The sequence below is a fragment of the Ovis canadensis genome, chromosome 18 (genome assembly GCF_042477335.2).
Source record: "Ovis canadensis isolate MfBH-ARS-UI-01 breed Bighorn chromosome 18, ARS-UI_OviCan_v2, whole genome shotgun sequence".
Taxonomy (NCBI): Eukaryota; Metazoa; Chordata; class Mammalia; order Artiodactyla; family Bovidae; genus Ovis; species Ovis canadensis.
This window is the reverse complement of record NC_091262.1, coordinates 36,757,228-36,780,235: the sequence shown is the minus strand read 5'-3', so window position 1 is coordinate 36,780,235 and position 23,008 is coordinate 36,757,228. Positions and strand designations below refer to the sequence as shown.

Here is a 23,008-nt window from a genome sequence, read left to right as displayed (position 1 = left end):
TTTTGTGGTTGATGTCCGAGTCACTTTCCTGCTTTTACTGGGCAGTAAGCCAAATAAATGATCTAAAGCATTCAAAGTAGACATAAAAATTAATAAATTTTATTCATATGAAATTCAGGATCATGCACCCTGTTTTATGAAGCATGAGTGCTGTCAACAAACTAGAGGGGATTTTTTTTTTTAAATAAAGTCATCCCCCTGTAAATTTACTCAACACCATTGTCTCCAGACAGGGAGACAGCTTCCTTCAGACAAAGCAGAGTGAGTAGGGCATAATCATTTGAAAGATTTGAGCTAAAATGTAGCTTATTGCAGAGCGAGTTATTTTCCAAACCTCTAGACCCACAAACTTTCTCTGGTGAGTTAAAATGACATTAAATTCCATGCATATGTGTGCAGCCCACAAAAACACCAAAGGACAATGAACTTAGCACCAGCCCAGAATTCCAATCACACTGAGAAGCTGTGACTCACAGTTTCTTCCCATCAAGGTCAGTACCTAATGTGTAGACACCCAAGTTCCTCACCCCCAGGAAGAAAATATTCCTCTCTAATTCTCTGCTTTCCATCAACACCTTCAGCCCAGCATCGCATCAGGATCAGTTTTGACCATTCGTCTGTCCTGCTGGGCTGCAAGCTAGTTGAAAACAGAAACTGTCCTGTTACTCGTTTTATCACTAAGAGCTGCTGTATCATAGGTGATCAATTTGCTGAATTGAATAAAAGATCTAGTTCATTTTTGTTTAGCAGGGTTTAAGGAGACATTTCACATTACCTTTCCCATTACATTCTTGTGATTACACCCAGACGGTCAAATTTAATGAAATGCTGAAAATGGAAATACTGTGGCAGGTCATAATAAATGCCAGTTCAGGAATGCCTTAAAAGTGTGTTTCTCCAACACAATGCAGTATTGTGCTCTTTCCAAGGGCCATAACTTACCCAACCCATTTTGACAGACTCTAATGAACCAAATGTCGTGTGTGACAATATCCATTACCTGGGCTTACTGCAGTTTGACAGCAATTGCATCCAGAGAAACACTGTATCCTAAGCTGGCTGTTTCTAAAGAAACATACCCCTTTCACACAAAGAAAGATAAACAGGAACGCATGATGATCTGATGAAAATCCAATCTGATTTAAGAAGTAGGAAGATAACCCAGCACAAATGAGGAAAATTCAATAAATTCCATGAAATGCCAATGGAAAAAAAATAACAGCTTTCTGGAATATGATCAACTGGTTAAAAGAGAGCTGAATATTGTTTACATAGCTTCTAATATAGTTCTACAGCATTTCCTGCAATTTATACTTACTATTAAGGATAAAAGCTACAACCTTGGTATATATTATTGCCCATTATTCAAACGGAATAGAGTTTTCTTAGAAAATCCATTTTTAAGGAAGAACATGGATCCCAACATGTTTCTTTAATTTCCACTTTTACACGTATGTTCTGATCTGATAAAGGAAGCATCTGTTAGATAGATGAAATATACAGAGATGACTCATTTGTCTGACACTGTTACGGAAATGAGTAATTTTCCAGATAAAGAAGGATGCCCTCCAGAGTCGCATTTTTAGCTTAACTCTTTTAAAATGGAAAGCATACATCGAAGTCTTTAAATTAGGGACCTAGAAAATAAGCTTAACAACTTCGTGATGCTCAGCATCATTTCAGAGAACATGACATAGATACACTACCATGTGTAGAATAAATAGCTATTGGAACCTGCGGCATAACACAGGGAGCTCAGCTCCAAGGCAATGGCAGCCCACTCCAGTGCTCTTGCCTGGAGAATCCCATGGATGGAGGAGCCTGGTGGGCCACAGTCCATGGGTCGCTAAGAGTCGGATACGACTGAGTGACTTCACTTTCACTTTTCACTTTCATGCATTGGAGAAGGAAATGGCAACCCACTCCAGTGTTCTTGCCTAGAGAATCCCGGGGACGGGGGAGCCTGGTGGGCTGCCGTCTATGGGGTCTCACAGAGTCGGACACGACTGAAGTGACTTAGCAGTAGCAGTAGAGGGGTGGGATGGGGGGTGGGAGGGAGGCTCAATAGAGAGGGAATATATGTATATACATCACTGATTAACTAACACAACATTATAAAACATTTATACTCCAATAATACAAATTTTAAAAATAAATAAATAAAAAGCTAACTGCTCCCAAGCACTAAGCCTTTGAGTCCTCAAGGATCGTTTTGACTTTGTTGTGAAACTGAGCTATGGTCTCAAACCCCAATCTCCACCCCACATTCTGCCCCAGTTCTTGCCCCTTTGCCACACAGAGTGACCCAGCCTCAGTCCTCTCTGTTCAACACTCCAGGCTGTGGATGGCATTTCAGATTCAGCTCTGCCAGCTTTATTCCTGGAGTCCCCACCTGGACAATCAGTTGGGCATCAGTTTGGAACCTCCTTCCCAGGCGACTCAGTCGTAAAGAATCTACCTGCCAACACAGGAGATGCAAGAGACGCAGGTTCTATTTCTGGGTTGGGAAGATCCTCTGGAGAAGGAAATGCCAGCCCACTCCAGTATTCTTGCCTAGAGAATCCCATGGACAGAGGAGCCTGGCAGGCTACAGTCCATAGGGTTGCAAAGAGTCAGACACAACTGAGCAACTGAACATAGCACATTTAAGACAAGAGAGGTAACCAATGCTCCTGGTCTTATCACTAGCGCCTTCTCTGGGTAATCAGTACCCATAGGTGGCCTAGCACCTTCTAAAATGTTCCATATCATTTTTAAACATCAGATTTTTAATGTCAGTTTTATTGGGTTGGCCAAAGAGTTCATTCAGGTTTTTCCACAAAATGTTACAGAAAAACCCAGACAAACTTTTTGGCCAACTGAATATCCATGGTGTTATCCGTCTTGTAGAGAAAAGATTTAGGACCTACAGGTCAGCTACCACACCTCTAGATTGCCTGCTCTTTGACAATTCTGTCCCTCTGAAATTAATGCAAAAAGCCTAGTCCTGGGTGGTCTTTTTCAATTTGAGATCCAGAGAAGTACAGTATTTTTGAATTTTTTATGGTGAGTTTCCATTGCTGACATAATCTGAAAAATTAATCTAAGCATGTTATGTCTCAGCTGAGGGGTGGAGGGAGGGACATCTGACAGCCAAATGGTGCCCCTGTTCCCTTTTGTATTTATGTTGCTGATTGTTTTCAAGTTGATGGGTTACCCAAAGTGATGGGTTTTACTTTCAAGGAAATTTTTCCCAAACCAGAGTGCAAGTTCTCAGATTTTGAGCATTATTGCAAGGGAACATTTCCAGAAGGTCCTCTTCCCAAGGTCAAACATATCCAACCTCAATTTTTAATACCCTTTTCATCACAAAATTATTCTATTAAATGATTTAACATGAACAACTTAAAGGTGTAATGCAAATTACTGTTTCAAACTAATACTTTATTGATTAGCATTTGTATCAATAAATAAATATTCATGTTCACGTTACAGTATGTGTGTGGGTTTATGTAGGGGAAATTGAACACCTGCACATAAACATCTCCCAAAGCTGAATCCTGCAGACATCTGTGCTCTATAAAGCAGAAAAAAGGAAAAGGTTTCCATAAGAAAATAAAGTTTCTCCATAAAAGACAAAAGTAAAGGTGCCTTATTAGTGAAGTTCTTCAAAGAAAGACAAGAAAAGAAATGATCCACGAGGCATAGAACTTGGTGGTCACTTATTCAGTGTGAGTCTTGAGTATATTCATTCCCTAATCTTTTCCATTTATTAAAACTGCCCCCACCCTTCAAAGTATCCCAGTATTGTTAGCCACTCCCCCTGAGTGACCATTCCTCACTATTTAGAAAGAATATTTATCATGTTTTAATGATCAAAGTATTGTATAGTCATCTGTAGAAAGCCTAGAGAATATACTTAAAAGAAAATTTTAAACATGCATAATTCTGCAGTCCAAAGATAACCACTGTTAACAGCTTGGGGTATTTCTTGGTGTTTTTCTTTCTGTCCACATATGAAAAAAATTGGAGACTTCTATGATTTTGTGACCCAATCTTACAATCTATGGATATAATGTTAATGTTTCCCATGTTATTTTGAAAGTGCACATATAATAAAAATTTTGTAATAGTCCATGTTAGAAATCCCATAATTTATCCAACCATTTCCTTATGGTTTAATATTCAAATTGTTCCTGGTTGTCACATATTATGAATAATGATGAGATCAATGTAATCTTGCATAAAACTTAAAAAAAAAACTTAAAATATTCCCTTAACTAATTCCCAGAAAAGACATAAGTTGGCTAAAAGTAAACATATTTTTAAGGCTCTGAATAAAGATGACAAAACTGCTTATCAAAAGCATTGCACCTATTATTATTCACTAGCATCACATATGGAGAAGGCAATGGCAGCCCACTCCAGTGTTCTTGCCTGGAGAATCCCAGGAATGGGGGAGCCTGGTGGGCTGCCGTCTCTGGGGTCACACAGAGTCAGACACGCCTGAAGTGACTTTGCAGCAGCAGCAGCAGCAGCATCACATGGCCTGACTTTTTGTGTCACAACTGCCAGCACGAGGTTTTCATATTGTTCCTTTTTTAAAGTAAAGTTGGGGGGGATGCTATGTGGTCATTGCTTGGATTTACATTTTATTGATTACAAGTAAAATGGGGTTTTTCCACATGAGTTAACAGGTTTTTTGCTTTCCTTTTAGAGGAATAAATTATTTTCCTTTACTATTTTCTTTACTTTTTCTTACAAAGTATTTTACACAGTATTTTACCACAATTTGTATATGTGTTATTTTCCTTTAACTTTTCATTTGAATGATTTTCAGTAAATACTCATTTTTAAGCCTTCCTAATAGTCAAACCTACCAATACACTCTATTTTCCATTCATTCTAAGTTTCTCCATTAGAAATTTGAGAAACATTTACTTTTACAGTCTTATTATATTTTTATGGTTTAATTTTTATTTAACTCTTCAATCCATATGGAATTTATTTTGGCATGTGGAAAAGACTTTAAATTAACTTTCTCTAAATAGTTAACTGACTGTTCTATACCACATGTTGAATATAGTAAATGTGTACATTTACTGAAAGTATTTGAGACTATAAGTTTACCTCTCAGTATAAATTGTAGTTAATTATGATTTTTTGATACAGTATTCTCTTTTTGGTTATTTCCTACAAAGTGTGTAATTATATTTCTCATGTCCTCTTTGGCCAACAATTGCTTTAGGAGAATATTTTTAAATGTCCAGGAGTTTATACTTTTTGTCTTAAAAACATCCTGTCTTAATGTTTATTTGATTTATTTAGATTCAGAGAACTTGGGCTACATTCATCTCAATATGCTAATTTTTCTACATTTGCGTTTCCTAAATTCTAAGATGCTCCTTCTCACTTTTTAAAAAAAATCAGAATGCAATATAATTAACACATATATTAGCAATATCTGTGGATTTTCTTCACAAAATCTTTTAGTAAATCAAAAGTGACTTATAGCATGTATTTAACTTCTTCCCTTCCACTCAATCTCTTCTGCCATTTGTGAGTATATATTAATAGGTTAGCTCTCTGAGATCTGTATAACATAGCTACCATCTTCTTCTCATCAATTTTATTACCCTGTCCTCTTCCTCTGTTACTAAGTTTCTGAAATTTATTTTCATAATTCAATTTTCTGTGAAACCGGAATACTTAATACTGACTACGTCTTGATTTCTTTGACACTGTGTGTGTGTTTGCTCACCCACTCTTTGTGGCCCCGTGGACTGTAGCCCGCCAGGCTCCTCTGTCCATGGGATTCTCCAGGCGAGAATACTGGAATGGGTGCCATTTCCTACTCAAGGAGATCTTCCCAACCCAGAGATCAAACCGACATCGATGAACAAGGATTTTGGGAGAGGGGAGGAAGCAGAGGAGGATGTTCTAAGCAACCGGGACAATTTGTATAAAGACACAGATGGAGAAGAGCCACATGAATGGACACACAAAAGCTTCATTAATAAATCCAGGCCTAGACTTCCCTGGTGGTCCAGGGGTTAAGAATCCACCTGCCAATGCAGAGGACAGGGGTTTGATCCCTAGTCAAAGAACTAAGATCCTGTGTGCCACAGGGCAACTAAGCCCATGTGCAGCAACTACTGAGCCTGAGAGACACAGCTAAATAAATAAATTTTTTTTTTAGGTTTTGGCTTTTTTTCCCAAACTTATTTATTTTTAATCAAAGGAAAATTGCTTCACAATCCGGTACTGGCCTCTGCCATAGGTATAAATGTGTCCCCTCCACCTTTAACTTCCCTCCCACTTCCCACCCGTTCCCACCCATATAGGTTGTTATAGAACCCTGGTTTGAGTTCCCTGAGTCATACAGTGAATTCCCAATGGTTATCTATTTTACACATGGTATATGCTTCCATGTTACTCTCTCGAAAAACCCAGGCCTGGAAATTTATTGGAAGACAATGCCAAGAGAATGTCCAGATGGGACACCCCTAACAGCTACACTCTTGTTCCCCACTGGCTCTTGGAATGACCCACCAAGCACAGTAGCCAGCAGCACCTTAACCTCAGGTCCACTGATCTCAACTGCTAACTCCAGCCCAACAGAAATGTCCAGGTTGGAAAGCTGAGTGACCACCTGTCCCAATTTGCCTGGATGATTTCAGCCCCAAGAAAACTGGGACAGTTGGTCACCCTACGAAAGTGGACATGAGATACTTTTATATTAAAAGTATCATAAAAGGTTAGATAGAAAATAACACTAGAGACACTTTTAAAGATATTTATGATTTCTTTATTTGGCTGTGCTGGGTCTTAGTTGTGGCATGTGGGATCTTAGTTCCCTAACCAGTACCCCATGTCCCCTGTGTTGACAACATGGAGTCTTAGCCGCTGGACCACCAGGAAAGTCTCTGTGGACACTTTCAAGGTACTTTTTCAGCTGGTTTCGGGCATCCATGGCACCAGAACCACCCGTGTACCACCTGAACAGCCTTCAAGAGGCCTCTGCTACCCAAAGTCCACATCCAAGAAATACTGTCCAGAATGATACAGCCTCAAGCACGAGCAGGCAAAAGCATCCGTGGAATGACCCAAACCTCCCAGAGCCTTAGCCCCCCAAGAACCTCTTTGCAAGCCATGCCTGTACTTTTGTGCTGTAGGCCAGGACTTGCCCAACCAAAAACAACATTTCCAAACTCCAAATCAGCCAATCAAAACATAATGCTTAAAATCCCTCATGATAGGGTATAAATTCCACTATTGCCTGGACATCTAGCCCTTCCAACTTCAGCTTGCATAGAGTCAGCGAAGTCTTTTCTGGCCTGACATGGCTCTCTCACCCAGCCAGTGAATCCACTCACCTTTGTCTTATAGCTCTCTCCATCTCTGTTCTTCCTCCTTGACAAGAGAAAGAAATAACATGCTTCCATCCTGCCACATCCAGTCTTCTACCTGCCACTTACTCCCCATCCTCATAGCAAGCCCGAAAGGCCAGCTTCCTGGCCCTAGCCCTGCCTTGGTCCAAGACAGCAGACACCACTAAAATCCACTCACATTGTTATGCCTGAAGCAGAAGAGACCACAGTAGATTGTGAACCCTGACATTCATTTAAAAGAAACTTATATTTGTAGCAAAGAAGAGACGCCCAATGGCTTTTGCGTGTGTGTGCCAATAGAGTTTTATTTACAAAAACTTAAGAGCGGGGCAGGTTTTGACCTGTAGGCAATACTTTGTAGGCTACTGATTTAAGTGACTTGTTCAAAGTCATAGGTCTGATGAGTATCAGAATTTGGATAGAATTCAGATCTCCTGACTTCCAGTGTGTTTTTCCATTCCACTATGTTGTTGCCTTTATAATTTATTTTGTATTCATCACACACTACCTTGTTTTATTATTAATCTTATATGGCTACTTATGATATTTTGGTAGTCCAAGAGGCAGTGGACATCCAAGGACTGAGGATGACACAGCAGAGCGATTAGAAGTAACCTAGTCTCAAAGTGCTTGAAGACCTAGTACATCCTGGGCAGGGACAGGTCAGACCTCAGAAAGAAGAGAAATCTGGGCACAGGCAACAAGGGCTGCACTGGAAACTGTTTGGAACTTCAACGTCTTGTATCTACCATTTAACTCACCTGATGAACGTAATTTGAAAAATTACCTAGTACCCCAAAAATGAGTCAAAGAAGACAGCATTGGAAGAGGAAAATGTCTGCATGGTTCAAAAGCTCAACTGACTCTCCATTAACCAATCTTTCTCTTTAATGCTTGAGAATGAGCTGATGTGCAAAAATCTCCACGATAATGAAATTCAGAGTGCACGTATACCAAAGTGAATCAGAGTAGCACGTATGGCTACGTGTGCAGTATTCATGTATCTGTAATGTGCCTGAATTAGGAATCAAGTACAAGTCATTCCAATTAATGTGTTCCTGTCTTCTAGCATTGATCTAATGAGAAAGCAAGCTCGTGGTCTAATTCTTTGGAATACTGAAGGAGCCTAACTACATTTGACCAAGATTACTCACTAACAAAGGAATGAACTATTCAAACTCAAATGGCTCGCTGCTTAAAAACATTATACACACAGGCCAGAAACAACAAAGAAAACTCTCCTGTGCAGAGAACATGTGAGCTGCCCATTTAGATCCCCAGAGACACTGGCAATGTCCTATAGGTACAAGGGTCGTGTCTATCTCCCTTCATGGGAAACTTCAGAAGCTGGTATATACTTCCCAAGTTAAAAACTATTATATGAATAACTTGGGAACATCAAGTGATATTTCTGAGGCCTGCCAACAGTTTAACCACAATGAAGCTCCCGGCCAAGATATTCATGAAAAGTTCAGAAGAAGTTACTTTGAGAAAGATGGACTCGCAGCAAACAGATTTCTTGTCCTTAGAAAGAATACATAAATCAATACTCAAACAAGCAAAATGAAAATCCAGTTTTTTCATAATCATTGAAGAAAAGAGACATTTAGAAGTTTAGAAAGAAGACTCCACAAAGAGTTCATTATTAACATGTTATTGTTACGATGCATACTAAAAATTCATTCAAACATTGCTCTCATACTTCTTCTTCCCACAGATTAGAAGTAAAAAATGTCTTAACTGAGCTGCAGGGCAAAAAACAGACACTTGGCTTTGCTACTTCTTTACTGTGTGATCTTGGGTAAGACACTGTTCGTCTCCAAAGCTCCACTTCCTCACCTGAAAAAACAGAATCCCTAAACTTCCTTCCAACTCTGTCAATCTATAATTCCAGGGCCACACATCCTCTCTGCTGATGGAAACAGTAGAGAAAATACAAACTGAAGTAGCATTTTGCGACAAGAAATCATACAAGTAGGCAAAGAGTTAACTTGACTCCAATGATGACGTTATTCTGATTTTTGACAAACAGAGAATTTTACAATCATAGAGTTTTACAGATGTAGAATGATCAGACTCTGAATTTGACTTTAGGAAAGGAAATGGAATTTTTGAAAATAATGCTGTCTAAGGTAAGAGGGGGTATGGAGGAAGGAGATGATAGAAGTCTGACTTTAAGAGCTAAAGGAGGAGGAAAAAGCAGCAGGAGAAAATAAGAATTAGGAAATCAAGTAGTCACTGAAAGCAGTGGTAGATGACAGCATAGGTGACAGTGATTTTAACTTGAAAAAAAATCTTGAATCCACTTAAATGTGGGCAGAAAGAGACAAAAAAAAAATACCAGATTGGTCAGTGACAGATGGTGACAGGGAAGAAGAGATGATGGGTATAAACAGTATAAAAGGATCTCTGCAGGGGACTTCTCTGGCTGTCCAGTGGTTAGGACTCCATGCTTCCAATGCAGGGGGTTCAGTTTCTATCCCTGGTGGGAAGCTAAGATCCCACATGCCTTGAAGCCACAAAACCAACAAAATATAAAAGGGCCTCTGCAACACAAAATCCAGGTGGTTCTCTCCCAAATGTCCATAAGCTTACATTAAAACTTACCCTAGGTTAATTAAGCTCCAATACTTTGGCCACCTGATGCCAAGAGCCAACGCACTGGAAAAGACCCTGGTTCTGGGGGAAATTGAGGGCAGGAGGAGAAGGGGGCGAGAGAGGATGAGATGGTGGGGTGGCATCACCGACTTGATGGACATCAGTCTGAGCAAACTCTAGGAGACAGTGAAGGACAGGGAAGCCTGACGTGCTGCAGTCCGTGAGGTTACAAAGAGTCAGACACGACTCAGCAACTGAACAACAAATAGTTAATTCCAAATTCTCAGGGAGTTAAGAATGAGCTCATGAGGCAGCTCATGAATTTGAAATTATTCCCTTGGATCTGCTAAGGTCTCCAAAGTCCTATTCACTGTATAGTGGTGGTGATTTAGCTGCTAAGTGGTGTCCAACTCTTACAACTACACGGACTCTAGACCACCAGGCTCCTTTGTCCATGGGATTTCCCAGGCAAGAATACTGCAGTAGGTTGTCATTTTTTTCTCCAGGGGATCTTCCCAACCCAGGGATCAAACTTAGGTCTTCTGCATTGCAGGTGAATTCTTTACTGATTGAGCCACCAGGGAAGCCCACTGTAACAGTGGAATTCGGATTTTTAGGAAAAGAGATAATTTTGACATGAGTCTTCCAAGAGAAGCAGCTGGGTGTATCTCAGAGTGGGAGAGACTAAAGTTTAGAATATAAGTTTCAGTTTTTTTCACATAAACATCTGTGTGTCCTTGAGTAAGTCATTTACATGTTCAGAGCGTCTGTTTCCTTGACTCTTGAAATGCGGCATTTGAGAAAAGGCTCCACCAGCTACAGAATCCTACGACTCTCTAAGTAATAGTTTATTGCATTGCTGGCATGACTGCCTTGCTCATCACCATCATCCAATTAACACTCTGTAATGTAGAATATTTCTGTAGTTTCAAAAAGTAGACTATTTAGGACAGGAAGGAGTTTGGAACATGAAATACAGTCACTTTGTTTTTCAAAACAAATAAGGGGGCTTTCCTGGTGGCTCAATAGTAAAGAATCCGCTGCCAAGGCAGGAGACGTGGGTTCCTTCCCTGGTTCAGGAAGATCCCACATGCCACAGGGCAACTAAGCCCGCGTGACACAGCTGCTGGGCCAGAGCCCTAGAGCCCAGTGCTCTGCAGCAAGAAGCCACCACAATGAGAAGGCTGTGTACCGCACCTAGAGAGCAGCCCCTGCTCGTGGCAACTAAAGAAAAGCCTGCACAGCAACAAACACCCAGCACAGCCAAAAATACTCCTTTTTTAAAAAAATGAGGACTCTGAGGTCCAAAGATGCTGAATGACTTTGTTAAATTACAAGCCAATCAGTGGCAGAAGCAAGACAAAGGCTGCCTTGCTAGTCCTGCCTGCACCAAAACGCATGGCTACCAGTTGGCTTCAGGATGGCCTACTTCACTAGAAGCTGCCCCAGTCCCCTTATAACGCATAGGGCGCCTTTTAGGTGACTCATTAAACACAGCCTACATCACAGCTGGGCTTTACTGGCCTCGGGGCTCTTAGTTTTCCAGACATCTAATCCAGGGGATATTGGAAGAGTGACCTGAAGGTCGTCATGAAAATACACCAGAATCGAGTACACTTTAAAAAGTTCTACAGGGTCATTGAAGACAACAAGTATCCACACTGTCTGCCCACTTCCCATTTTATCAAATGAGTATTTGATAGGCGGAAGTTCCTGGTGAACCCAGCCCTGACCCACAACTTCAGGAACCAGACAGCAGCCTCCACAGCATAAGCACTTTGTCACTCTGGCTTCAGGCTGCTGGGACAGTGGGATGGCTGCCCTGAAAACCTCTGAGAGGCAACCTGGGGATTTCTGTGTAGGAGCAATGCTGCCTACCACACAATATGCTGCCACCTGCTCTGAGATGAGACAGTTGGTTGCAGAGAACGCAAGGTACAGACATCGGATCCAGCAACCTGGTTGTCTCTCTCAGATATCATAATGTGGGAAAGAAGTTGAACACAGATGAGTATGTGCTGTATGAGCCCATCAAAACTGGGTCATTTGTAAAGACAGACCTAGAGTCTCTTATACAGAGTGAAGTTATAAGTCAGAAAGAGAAAGACAAATATTGTATGTTAACATATATATCTAGGAAGATGGTATAGATAAACCTCTTTGCAGGGCAAGAATAGAGACAGCGACATGGAGAATAAACAAATGGACATTAAGTGGGAAAAGAGGAGTGTGAAATAAACTGGTAGATTGGGATTGACATACATATACTATTGATACTACATATAAAATAGATAACTAATGAGAACCTACTATTTAGCACAGGGAACTGTACTCAGTGCTCCGCAGTGACCTAAATGGGAAGGAAATCCAAAAAAGAGGGAGTATACGTATATGTAGCGCTTCCCTGGTGGCTCAGCGGTCAAGAATCCACCTGCAATGCCAGAGACGCAGGAGACTCAGGTTCAATCCCTGGGTCAGGAAGCTCCCCTGGAGGAGGGCATGGCAACCCACTCCAGTATTCTTGCCTGGAGAATGCCATGGACAGAGGAGTCTGGTGGGCTACTGTCCATGGGGTCGCAAAGAGTTGGACATGACTGAAGCAACTGAGCATGCATGCACATATATACATATGACTGATTCACTGCTGTACAGCATAAACTAACACAACATTGTAAGGCAATTATATCCCAATTTTAAAAAAACAGAAAAAATAAAAACCAAAATGAACCTATAACAGTGATAGAAGTCAGACTAGTGATTACTTCCTGGGTGAGAGATACAGAAGGGGTCCATGGAGCTTCCTGGGGTGGGGGAATGTTTAACTGCTGGATCTGGGTGGTAGTTACACAGGCATCAGTTCAGTTCAGTTCAGCTCAGTCGCTCAGTCGCTCAGTCGTGTCCAACTGTTTGTGACCCCATGAATCGCAGCACGCCAGGCCTCCCTGTCCATCACCAACTCCCGGAGTTCACTCAGACTCACATCCATCGAGTCAGTGATGCTATCCAGCCATCTCATCCTCAGTCTTCCCCTTCTTATCCTGCCCCCAATCCCTCCCAGCATCAAAGTCTTTTCCAGTGAGTCAACTCTTCACATGAGGTGGCCAAAGTACTGGAGCTTCAGTTTTAGCATCATTCCTTCCAAAGAAATCCCAGGGTTGATCTCCTTCAGAATGGACTGGTTGGATCTCCTTGCAGTCCAAGGGACTCTCAAGAGTCTTCTCCAACACCACAGCTCAAAAGCATCAATTCTTCGGCGCTCAGACTTCTTCACAGTCCAACTCTCACATCCATACATGACTACGGGAAAAACCATAGCCTTGACTAAATGGACCTTAGTCGGCAAAGTAATGTGTCTGCTTTTGAATATGCTATCTAGGTTGGTCATAACTTTTCTTCCAAGGAGTAAGCGTCTTTTAATTTCATGGCTGCAATCACCATCTGCAGTGATTTTGGAGCCCAAAAAAATAAAGTCTGACACTGTTTCTACTGTTTCCCCATCTACTTGCCATGAAGTGATGGGACCAGATGCCATGATCTTCGTTTTCTGAACGTTGAGCTTTAAGCCAACTTTTTCACTCTCCTCTTTTACTTTCATCAAGAGGCTTTTTAGTTCTTCTTCACTTTCTGCCATAAGGGTGGTGTCATCTGCATATCTGAGGTTATTGATATTTCTCCCAGCAATCGTGATTCCAGCTTGTGTTTCTTCCAGTCCAGAGTTTCTCATGATGTACTCTGCATAGAAGTTAAATAAGCAGGGTGACAATATACAGCCTTGATGTACTCCTTTTCCTAGTTGGAACCAGTCTGTTGTTCCATGTCCAGTTCTAACTGTTGCTTCCTGGCCTACATACAGATTTCTTAAGAGGCAGGTCAGGTGGTCTGGTATTCCCATCTCTCTCAGAATTTTCCACCGTTTCTTGTGATTCACACAGTCAAAGGCTTTAGCATAGTCAATAAAGCAGAAATAGATGTTTTTCTGGAACTCTCTTCCTTTTTCCATGATCCAGAGGATGTTGGCAATTTGATCTCTGGTTCCTCTGCCTTTTCTAAAACCAACTTGAACATCTGGAAGTTCACGGTTCATGTATTGCTAAAGCCTGGCTTGGAGAATTTTGAACATTACTTTACTAGCGTGTGAGATGAGTGCAATTGTGCAGTAGTTTGAGCATTCTTTGGCATTGCCTTTCTTTGGGATTGGAATGAAAACTGACCTTTTCCAGTCCTGTGGCCACTGCTGAGTTTTCCAAATTTGTTGGCATATTGAGTGTAGCACCTTCACAGCATCATCTTTCAGGATTTGAAACAGCTCAACTGGAATTCCATCACCTCCACTAGCTTTGTTCATAGTGATGCTTTCTAAGGCCCACTTGACTTCACATTCCAGGATGTCTGGCTCTAGACGAGTGATCACACCATTGTGATTATCCAGGTTGTGAAGATCTTTTTTGTACAGTTCTTCCATGTATTCTTGCCACCTCTTCTTAATATCTTCTGCTTCTGTTAGGCCCATACCATTTCTGTCCTTTATCGAGCCCATCTTTGCATGAAATGTTCCCTTGGTATCTCTAATTTTCTTGAAGAGATCTCTAGTCTTTCCCATTCTGTTCTTGCATAAAGATATTTAAAAACTGGTCAACTTCTACACTTCAGATATGGATGTCATTTACTATACATATGTTATACTTTAATAAACAATGAATTTAACATATTGTGTGCAGACCCTTGATATGAATGGAGAGTATGCATCTTCCTTTTCTTTTCCATGAGAGTATCTACGATTCTCCGAATTGAATCTTCACAAATAATATTACTAGCAATAACAATAGCTACATGAAGTACCTTTATGCATCAGAACCTGTGCAGACAGACATAGGAATTACCTGAATTATCTCCTTTAATTCTTAAAACATTTCCGTGAGGTTGACCAATACCATCATATATCTCACAGATGACAAAACTAAGGCACAGAGAAGTGAAGTAACTTGTCCAAAGTCACACAGCAAGTAAAATATCAGAAATGAAATTCAAACCAAAGCAGTGTGACTCCTAAGTCTATGTTCTTAACTTTTCATCACATTTGATGGTATGTTGCATGAAGGGGGAAATTTTCAAACCGAGGAATATTTTATCTAACTTTTCTCTGATATTACAGTGCAGTGTGCAAACTCAGCATGAAGAGGAAAGAGGATCCAGGCTTGGGCCGATAGGTTAACAATTCTCTAGTTGATTACATTCTTGAGATTCATTCAACAGATACACCTAGTTTGGTAAAAATGCCTTTTTTTTTTTTTTTGCCTTTAATAGCAGAGGGTAGGTGCTATTATTGGCCTGTTATAGTTTGACTTTGTTCCTTCAGTGAAAAGAAACACAGTGGGAACAACACAGAATGTTTTCATAGGCTATCCACTGGGCCCTCCAGAACACTATGTCCTAGGACAGAATTTCCACTGTGTGCCACATGCTTTTAAGGTCTGCCTTAGGCTTTTTGGAAAGACTGAAGGGGCTTAGTTTCCTCTTCAGATAGCTTTTATATTGTTATGATATTAAATATAATTTATCTGTAGAAGCTGGAGAAAGCATTAACCACTCTTTAATTAAAAAACACAAAGCTCGTGATTTTCTAGACATCCTCTTCTATTCTTTACTGGCTCCTCATTTAGTTTCTCTGAAGCTTTCCTATGAAAACCTATTAAATCATTAATTTCTCGATTAAAAGGAGACATAAATCATAGCTGAAGCTCCAACACTCTGGCCACCTGACACGAAGAGCTGACTCACTGGGAAAGACTCTGATGTTGGGAAAGGTTGGGGACAGGAGAAGAAGAGGGCGACAGAGGATGAGATGGTTGGATGGCATCACTGACTCAGTGGACGTAAGTTTCAGCAAACTCCAGGAGACAGTGAAAGACAGGGAAGCCGGGTGTGCTGCAGTCCAGGGGGTTGCAAAGAGTAAGTCACGATTTAGTGACTGAACAACAACAACAAATCATAGAGCCTCTAAAAATCCATCCAGGAGAAAGGGCAGAAAGCAGCTTGATGGTTTAGCCCCTCTTAGCAACCGGGCCCAAAGCGTTAACTGAGGTCTATATTATGAAAATGACTTCCCAGGTGGATCAGTAGTAAATAATCCGCCTGCCAGTGCAGGAGATGGGGGTTCAATCCCTGGGTTGGAAAGATGCCCTGGAGAAGGAAATGGCAACCCACTCCAGCGTTCTTGTCTGGGAAATCCCCATGGACAGAGGAGCCTGGGGGACTACAGTCTGAGGGGCCACAAAAGAGTCGGACATGACTTAGCAACTAAACAACAACAACAAGGCATCAGTGTAAATTTAGAATGAGAAGGCATAGTACCGAGGGTGCAGTTTTGCTCTCTGCATCTCAGCCAAGCTCAAGTCTTGCTCTCCAGTGGGGTTTTGTGCAGCGATTTAAACACACACCCATGTGCACACAAGCACACTCACAGAGAGGCAGGCATCTGTTTTCCTTTCTGGAAAATGGGCTTGATAAAGGTAAGTTTTGGTACTGGTCAAAAAAATTTAAATAAGAGCTCAGAGGGCAATGAAAGCAAAGCTTAATCCGAAAACAGAACTTTTAGATAATTTCAGAATCACATGATGAATTTAGCAATAGCTAAATTGAACAAATTTAAATATTTATCTTAATATTTAAATATTTCCGATGAAAATCAGAGACCGTGTCTCTCAAGCCAATGCCACAACCAGAGCAGGAGCCACACCCTGAGCAGGAAGCTACTCGCAAGCATGGGCAGCCCAGGGTTTCAGGGTCCTTCCTGATGTCACGGGTCTATTGTACTAGTTGTGCTGAGGAGGAAATAGAAAGATTTTGAAGCTATTTTTGAGAAACTGTTTCCTGCAACTGGCATATGGCAGAGCCAAAAATAGGCTCTCCAGTGAGGCTCTTACCTGGTCGTCATAGCGATACGTGAGGAACTGCTCCCCGGTCGTGTCCTCCAGAAAACTCCCCTGAGGGGAAAGTGCAAACTCAGGAAGGAAGTAGGCCCCAGGAGACTTCTCTGCTGTGGTCTGAAAGGCAAGATTGCTTAGTTACAAATAAGACCTCAGTAAGGACCCCCAGTGGGCTTCCCTGGTGGCTCAGTGGTAAAGAATCTGCCTGCCAATGCGGGAGATGCAGGTTAGATCCCTGGCTCAGGAAAATTCCTTGGAGAAGGAAATGGCAACCAACTCCATTATTCCTGCCTGGAAAATCCCATAGACAGAGGAGCCTGGCAGTCTATAGTCCACGAAGTTGCAAAAGGGTCAGACACAACTTAACAATTACACAACAATAACAAAGGACTCCCAATAGGCAGTCTCTGAAAAGGGTGAGTCCACAAGAATCCAACCACGAAAGGTTTCACCAAGAAAGGGGAAGTGCCTATTTACAATAGCCAAGACATGGAAACAACCTACTTTCTTTCTGTTGTGATTGTTTGGTGAAGGAGTAAGAAACACACTTATTTTTTCCATCCTGTAACAGAAGTGCATATATCCTCTCTTGTTTTGAGTTCCTTCTTATTTAGATCACCATAGAACACTGAGCAGAATTCCCTGAGCTATACAGTAGCTTCTCGTTAGTTATCTGTTTAGGGCACAGAATATGTCTGCTGGACATGGTTCCTAAAGTGGCCCTGGGACGAAAAGGAAGGGACGCTAAAGCCACAGCCCCTACAAAGAAAAGAAGACCCCAACACCTGTTAGCAGTGTTCCACGGAGCTCTATGTGAAATATCAGAAAAAGTAAAAAGTCTTCCTTGTATTAAAGCTTGTCACCCCTCAGTATTCATTAGTGTGGGAAAAAGAGAAGACACTTAACTACAGCTGATTACCTTCTGCTTTGTGAGCCACTGTTCTGACTTTAAATTGTATTTATTAGACTTCTACAAATAAAAGCTGGAGAGGGTGTGGAGAAAAGGGAACCCTCTTGCACTGTTGGTGGGAATGTAAACTGATAGATCCATTATGGAGATTCCTTAAAACCCATGGGTAAATCTTCCATATAACCCAGCAACCCCACCATAATTCAAAAAGATACGTGCTCCCCAGTATTCACGGCAGCACTATTTACAGTAGCCAGCACATGCAAGCAACCTAGATGTCCATCGACAGAGGAATGGACAAAGAAGATATGGTACATATACACAATGGAGTATTACTCAGCCATAAAAAGGAACAAAACTGTGCCATCCAGAGACGTGAATGGACCTAGAGACAGTCTTACAGACTGAACTCAGAGAGAGAAAAGCAAATACAGTACATTAATGCATATTTATGGAATCTAGAAAAATGGTATAGATGACCTTATTTGTAAAACAGAAAGACACAGACACAGAGAACAAACTTTTGGACACGAAGCAGGGAAAGGAGGGTGGGATGAATTGGAGATTGGGATTGACATATACACATTATTGATACCATGCATAAAATAGATACCTAATGAAAACCTACTGCATAGCACAGGGAATTCTACTCAATGCTTTGTGGTGACCTAAATGGGAAGGAAACCCGAAAAGGAGAGGATATATATATGTATAGCTGATTTGAGCTTCCCTAGTGGCTCAAATGGTAACGAAGCACTCAAATGAGTCTGCCTGCAATGTAGGAGACCCAGGCTTGATATACAGGTCAGAAAGATCCCTTGGAGAGGGAATGGCAACACACTCCAGTACTCTTGCCTGGAGAAGTCCACGGACAGAGGCGCCTGTGTGGCTATAGTCCACGGGGTCTCAGCGAGTCGGACACAACTGAGCCACTAACACACACATAGCTGATCCACTGTACTATACAGTATAAGCACTATATTGTAAAACAACTATACCCCCAATTAAAAATAAATCTTTAAAAAATCACTTTGGAGGACTAGATGAATTACTAGGAGTAGACTTCTCATCTAGCTTATGTTCCTTATCGTGTAGAAACTCAAACAAATATATTTTCCTCCTCCTTTTGTTCCCCTCCAATCTCCAACAATCTGTGTAGTAATTTCCAAATACTGACGTTCATCTGGTTAAGAATTCACTGAGGAAATATGCATACAGATTTCTGGATCATATCTGGAAAAAATAATAAAAAAACTGAGATGGGAATAAAAACTTGCATATGAAAATCAAAGGTGAATTTGATGGTAAAATTCATTTCTGTATTTCCTAGAAAGCTTGAGTATTTGTAAAAGTATTGTTTTTCTCACCAAAATAAAAACACATCTAGGTAAACCTCAGGGCAAATTTTATATAACTACTAGAAAATAATGGATTCTATCTTAAGATAATTCATGGAAGCTGATAACCAAAATGCTCAGCAAAGATCAATAAATGTTACCTGCCTCTCTTCGCTTCAGAGATCATAGAATCATAGTTTAAAATGCCTGAAGAGGCCTTAGAAGTCATCTAGGTCAAACTCCTAAATTTAGAAATGAGTGAACTAAGGCTCTGAGAGTTAAGATGCTTGCCAAACAGCACAGAGCAGGAGCCAGTGATGAAACCTGTTAGCAATCATGTGCAAAGACAAAGTTAGGTCATTTCACCAAAGGCCGGGGGCTGGGAGCAGCCTAAGATGATCACCCAAAACTAGCTCCCTAAATACACAAAGCCTCCCTGTATAACGGGCTTCTCAGATGCCTCAGCAGTACAGAATCCCCCTGAGGTGCAGAGGACGAAGGAAATGAGGGTTGGATCCCTGGGTTGAGGAGATCTCCTGGAGAAGGAAATGGCAACCCCTTCCAGTATTCTTGCCTGGGACAAGAGGAGGGACAATCCTAAGGACAGAGGAGCCTCATGGGCTACGGTCCATGGGGGTCTCAAAAGAGTTGGACATAATTTAGCAACTAAAAACTACAATCCTGTATGATGCTTATTTTTAGTTGACCATACAGCCAACACATATTTATTGAGCACCTACTATACGCCTAAAACTGTTCTGAGTGCTTTGGATACAACGATATACAAGAAAGATAAGGTGTCTCTTTTCATGGAGGTTATACTCTAGTGGAAGAGATGGGTTTTTTAAAAAAGCAAACAAATTTCTAAATGTGAAAATTAAAGCTCTAAGTGCTACAAAGTAAATAAACAAGGGATATGCAAATAAAGTTGGGAGAGGGTTGTTTAACTTTATATAAGAAGTGGGGTGTTAGAGAAGGCTTTTGAGATTCTCTTGGATGGCAAGGAGATCAAACCACCCAATCCTAAAGGAAATCAACCTTGAATATTCATTGGAAGGACTGATGATGAAGCTGAAGCTCCAACACTTTGGCCACCTGATGCAAAGAGCCGACTCACTGCAAAAAGACCCTGGTGCTGGGAAAGACTGAAGGCCAAAGGAGAGGGGAGGAGACAGAGGATGAGATGGTTGGATGGCATCACCGACTCATTGGACGTAAGTTTGAATAAACTCCAGGAGACAGTGAAGGACAGGGAAGCCTGGTGGGGTCGCAAAGAGTCGGACATGACTAAAGTGTTAACACACACGCACATACTAAGTCCCAGGAATGCCTGGTTCCAAGATCATCATCCGTTTATCCCCATCATCTTCTCCAACCCTCCCCACCTCAGCTCCCTTCAGCCGTCTCACCTCCAAGCTGGCTCTCCTTCCTGGGCTCCTCTGAAGCTGCCCCACCACTGAAAAAAAACATGCTGCTACATGTACTCCCAAGTGGCTGCTTTCTGCAGCAAGGGGGACTGTCCTAAGCCTCTGTAATCAGAGTATTTGTCTGCTGTGCTTCTTCTATGCTATTAACAACAACTACAAACATTTCTTAAGCTCCAATGAGCCTTTTTTTTTTTTTTTGGAAATTCGATTGGGTAAAATGATATGTGTTTGCCTTACATTTTGTTCACTGTATTCCTATTCCAGGCTTCTGCCTCTCCCCAAAGGCATCTCAGTGCAGCATTGTGGAGGCAGTTCCAGAAGGCTGAGTGAGGGCTGTGTCTCCGTCATGTCTGTGTTCCCCCATGGAGATGTCTGGTGTGATTCAGTGAGAGTCTAAGACTGATGGACACTACCTGAGCCATGCAGTAGGGGGCGAAATTTCCCGCCAAACCCATTGTGTGGGAATTAAAGGCTACCAGTTCCTGGACTAGGGCTTCCCTGATGGCTCAGACAGTAAAATATCTGCCTGCAGTGGAGGAGACCCAGGTTTGATCCCAGGGTCGAGAAGATCCCCTGGAGAAGGGAATGGCTACCCACTCCAGTATTCTTGCCTGGAGAATCCCATGGACAGAGGAGCCTGGCGGGCTAAGTCCATGAGGTCTCAAAGAGTCGGACATGACTGAGTAACTAACACTTTCACTTTTCTTTTCAGCCCCTGAGCTAGACCAGATTCTCTCTAGGCTCACATCACACCCTGTGTCACTGATGGACTGATTTTACATTCACCTCTCTTGATCAAAATCCTTCCTCCCAAGTCAATTTTCAGTCCTGTGGGAGCTGATGCTGCAGCCTGGTGCAGTCTAGTCCTCTCCATCTGTGGTGGTCAGCGTGGGCCGCCATGCTTGTGTGAAGTCTGAAGTGCTGACCCGTAGCATCCCAGGATAATGAGAGCTCAGTGCTGGAAGGGACCTTCTCAGTCATCCAATCCAGCCTGTCCCCCTCAGCAATTCTGCCCGATGCCCTGCAGCCTCTAAGTGAATACCTTTATGACAAGGAGCTTACTCCCTCAGAAGGCAACAGGGGTTTGTCAGAATCTAGCAAACTAGGGTTGGGAGAAACTGTGAGACTGAGATTGATACCACTTCCCTGGTGGCTCAGGGGTAAATAATCTGCCTATCACACAGAAGATGCAGGTTTGATCCCTGGGTCGGGAAGATTCCCCTGGAGGCAGAAATGGCAACCCACTAGTCCAGTATTCTTGCCTGGAGAATGCCATTGGCAGAGGAGCCTGGTCGGCTACAGTCCATGGGGTCACACAGAGTCAGACACAACTGAAGCAACTTAGCATGCAAAATGCATTTATACTAGGTAACTAATGAGAACCTACAGTACAGCTCAGGAAACTCCATTCAGTGCTCTGGGGTGACCTGAATGGGAAGGAAATCCATAGAAGAGGAGATACAGGTTAAAACAAAAAATAAAAGAAATCCAGCAAACTATTCTGAAGTAGCCCATTGCTCCCCAAGGGTGGAATGAGGCACCTTTCCACTTTCTGTCATCCTCCCCTACAGCCTTCCCCTGTCTTCCCCTCCCCTCTAGCAAATGCACATATTCTAAGTTGAATTCTAAAGTCTAAACACAGCAGAATCTAGGCAGGGACCAACAATTGAGTCACAGATCTATATAACTGTTGCTCTTGTGCAGCCACTAAGTTGCTGTGCAGCCACTAAGTTATGTCCAACTCTTTGCGACTCCATGGACTGTAGCCCAGCTGACAAGTGAAAGTTCACCCCCATCCCATCCCCCCAGCTCCCTCCATGGGGGCAGTCTTAGGAAAACCAGACTTTTCCTTAAGGAGAAATGGCTAAGTTCTCTTATGACTTCAGAAAGCAAGCAGCCTGGGCAGCAACAAACACACACTCCCATTCTCACTGGATAGGGAGCCAACTTCCTAAATGTTGGGGAGACTTGGTGGCAGGTGGCGCCTCACAGGACAGGGTGACTGAGGAGGTCAGGCCCCTTAGGCAGCAACAATTGAAGGGAGGACGGGGAGGTGGGGTGGGGGAAGAGAGGCTGGACCAGGATATGTGCAAGCTTCCCATGACACAGATCCAGAACCAAGGAGAGAAGCTGCCAAAATGCATCATCCCCCCAGCCACTGTCCAAAACTGCTAAGTCACGTGGACTGGGGGTCAGGAGGAATCCAGACGGCCCCTTCAGGGACCCAAGAATGCAGCTTACTCACCTCCCCCTCCAGCCAAAGGCTTTGACTTTGGCAGGAGAGAGTAAGGGATGGCAATTCAAGGACAAGGTTTGCGTGTCCTAGACTCCATCCATATAATCAGAGCTATGGTTTTTCCAGTAGTCATGTAGGGATGTGACAGTTGGACCATAAAGAAGGCTGAGAGCCGAATAATTGATGCTTTCGGATTATGGTGTT

At 42.2% G+C, this 23,008-nt stretch overlaps 1 protein-coding gene across 5 annotated transcripts in view; it reads right to left on the bottom strand.

The window, feature by feature from the left end:
* ADAMTSL3 (ADAMTS like 3) overlaps positions 1 to 23,008 on the bottom strand; it is a 387,010-nt gene that overhangs the window by 306,086 nt on the left and 57,916 nt on the right. For all 5 annotated transcript variants that reach the window (XM_069558966.1, XM_069558965.1, XM_069558968.1 and 2 more), the window contains exon 3: positions 16,892 to 17,011. In XM_069558966.1, coding sequence (XP_069415067.1) covers positions 16,892 to 17,011 — 120 coding nt within the window. The remainder of the gene's footprint in view (positions 1 to 16,891; positions 17,012 to 23,008) is intronic.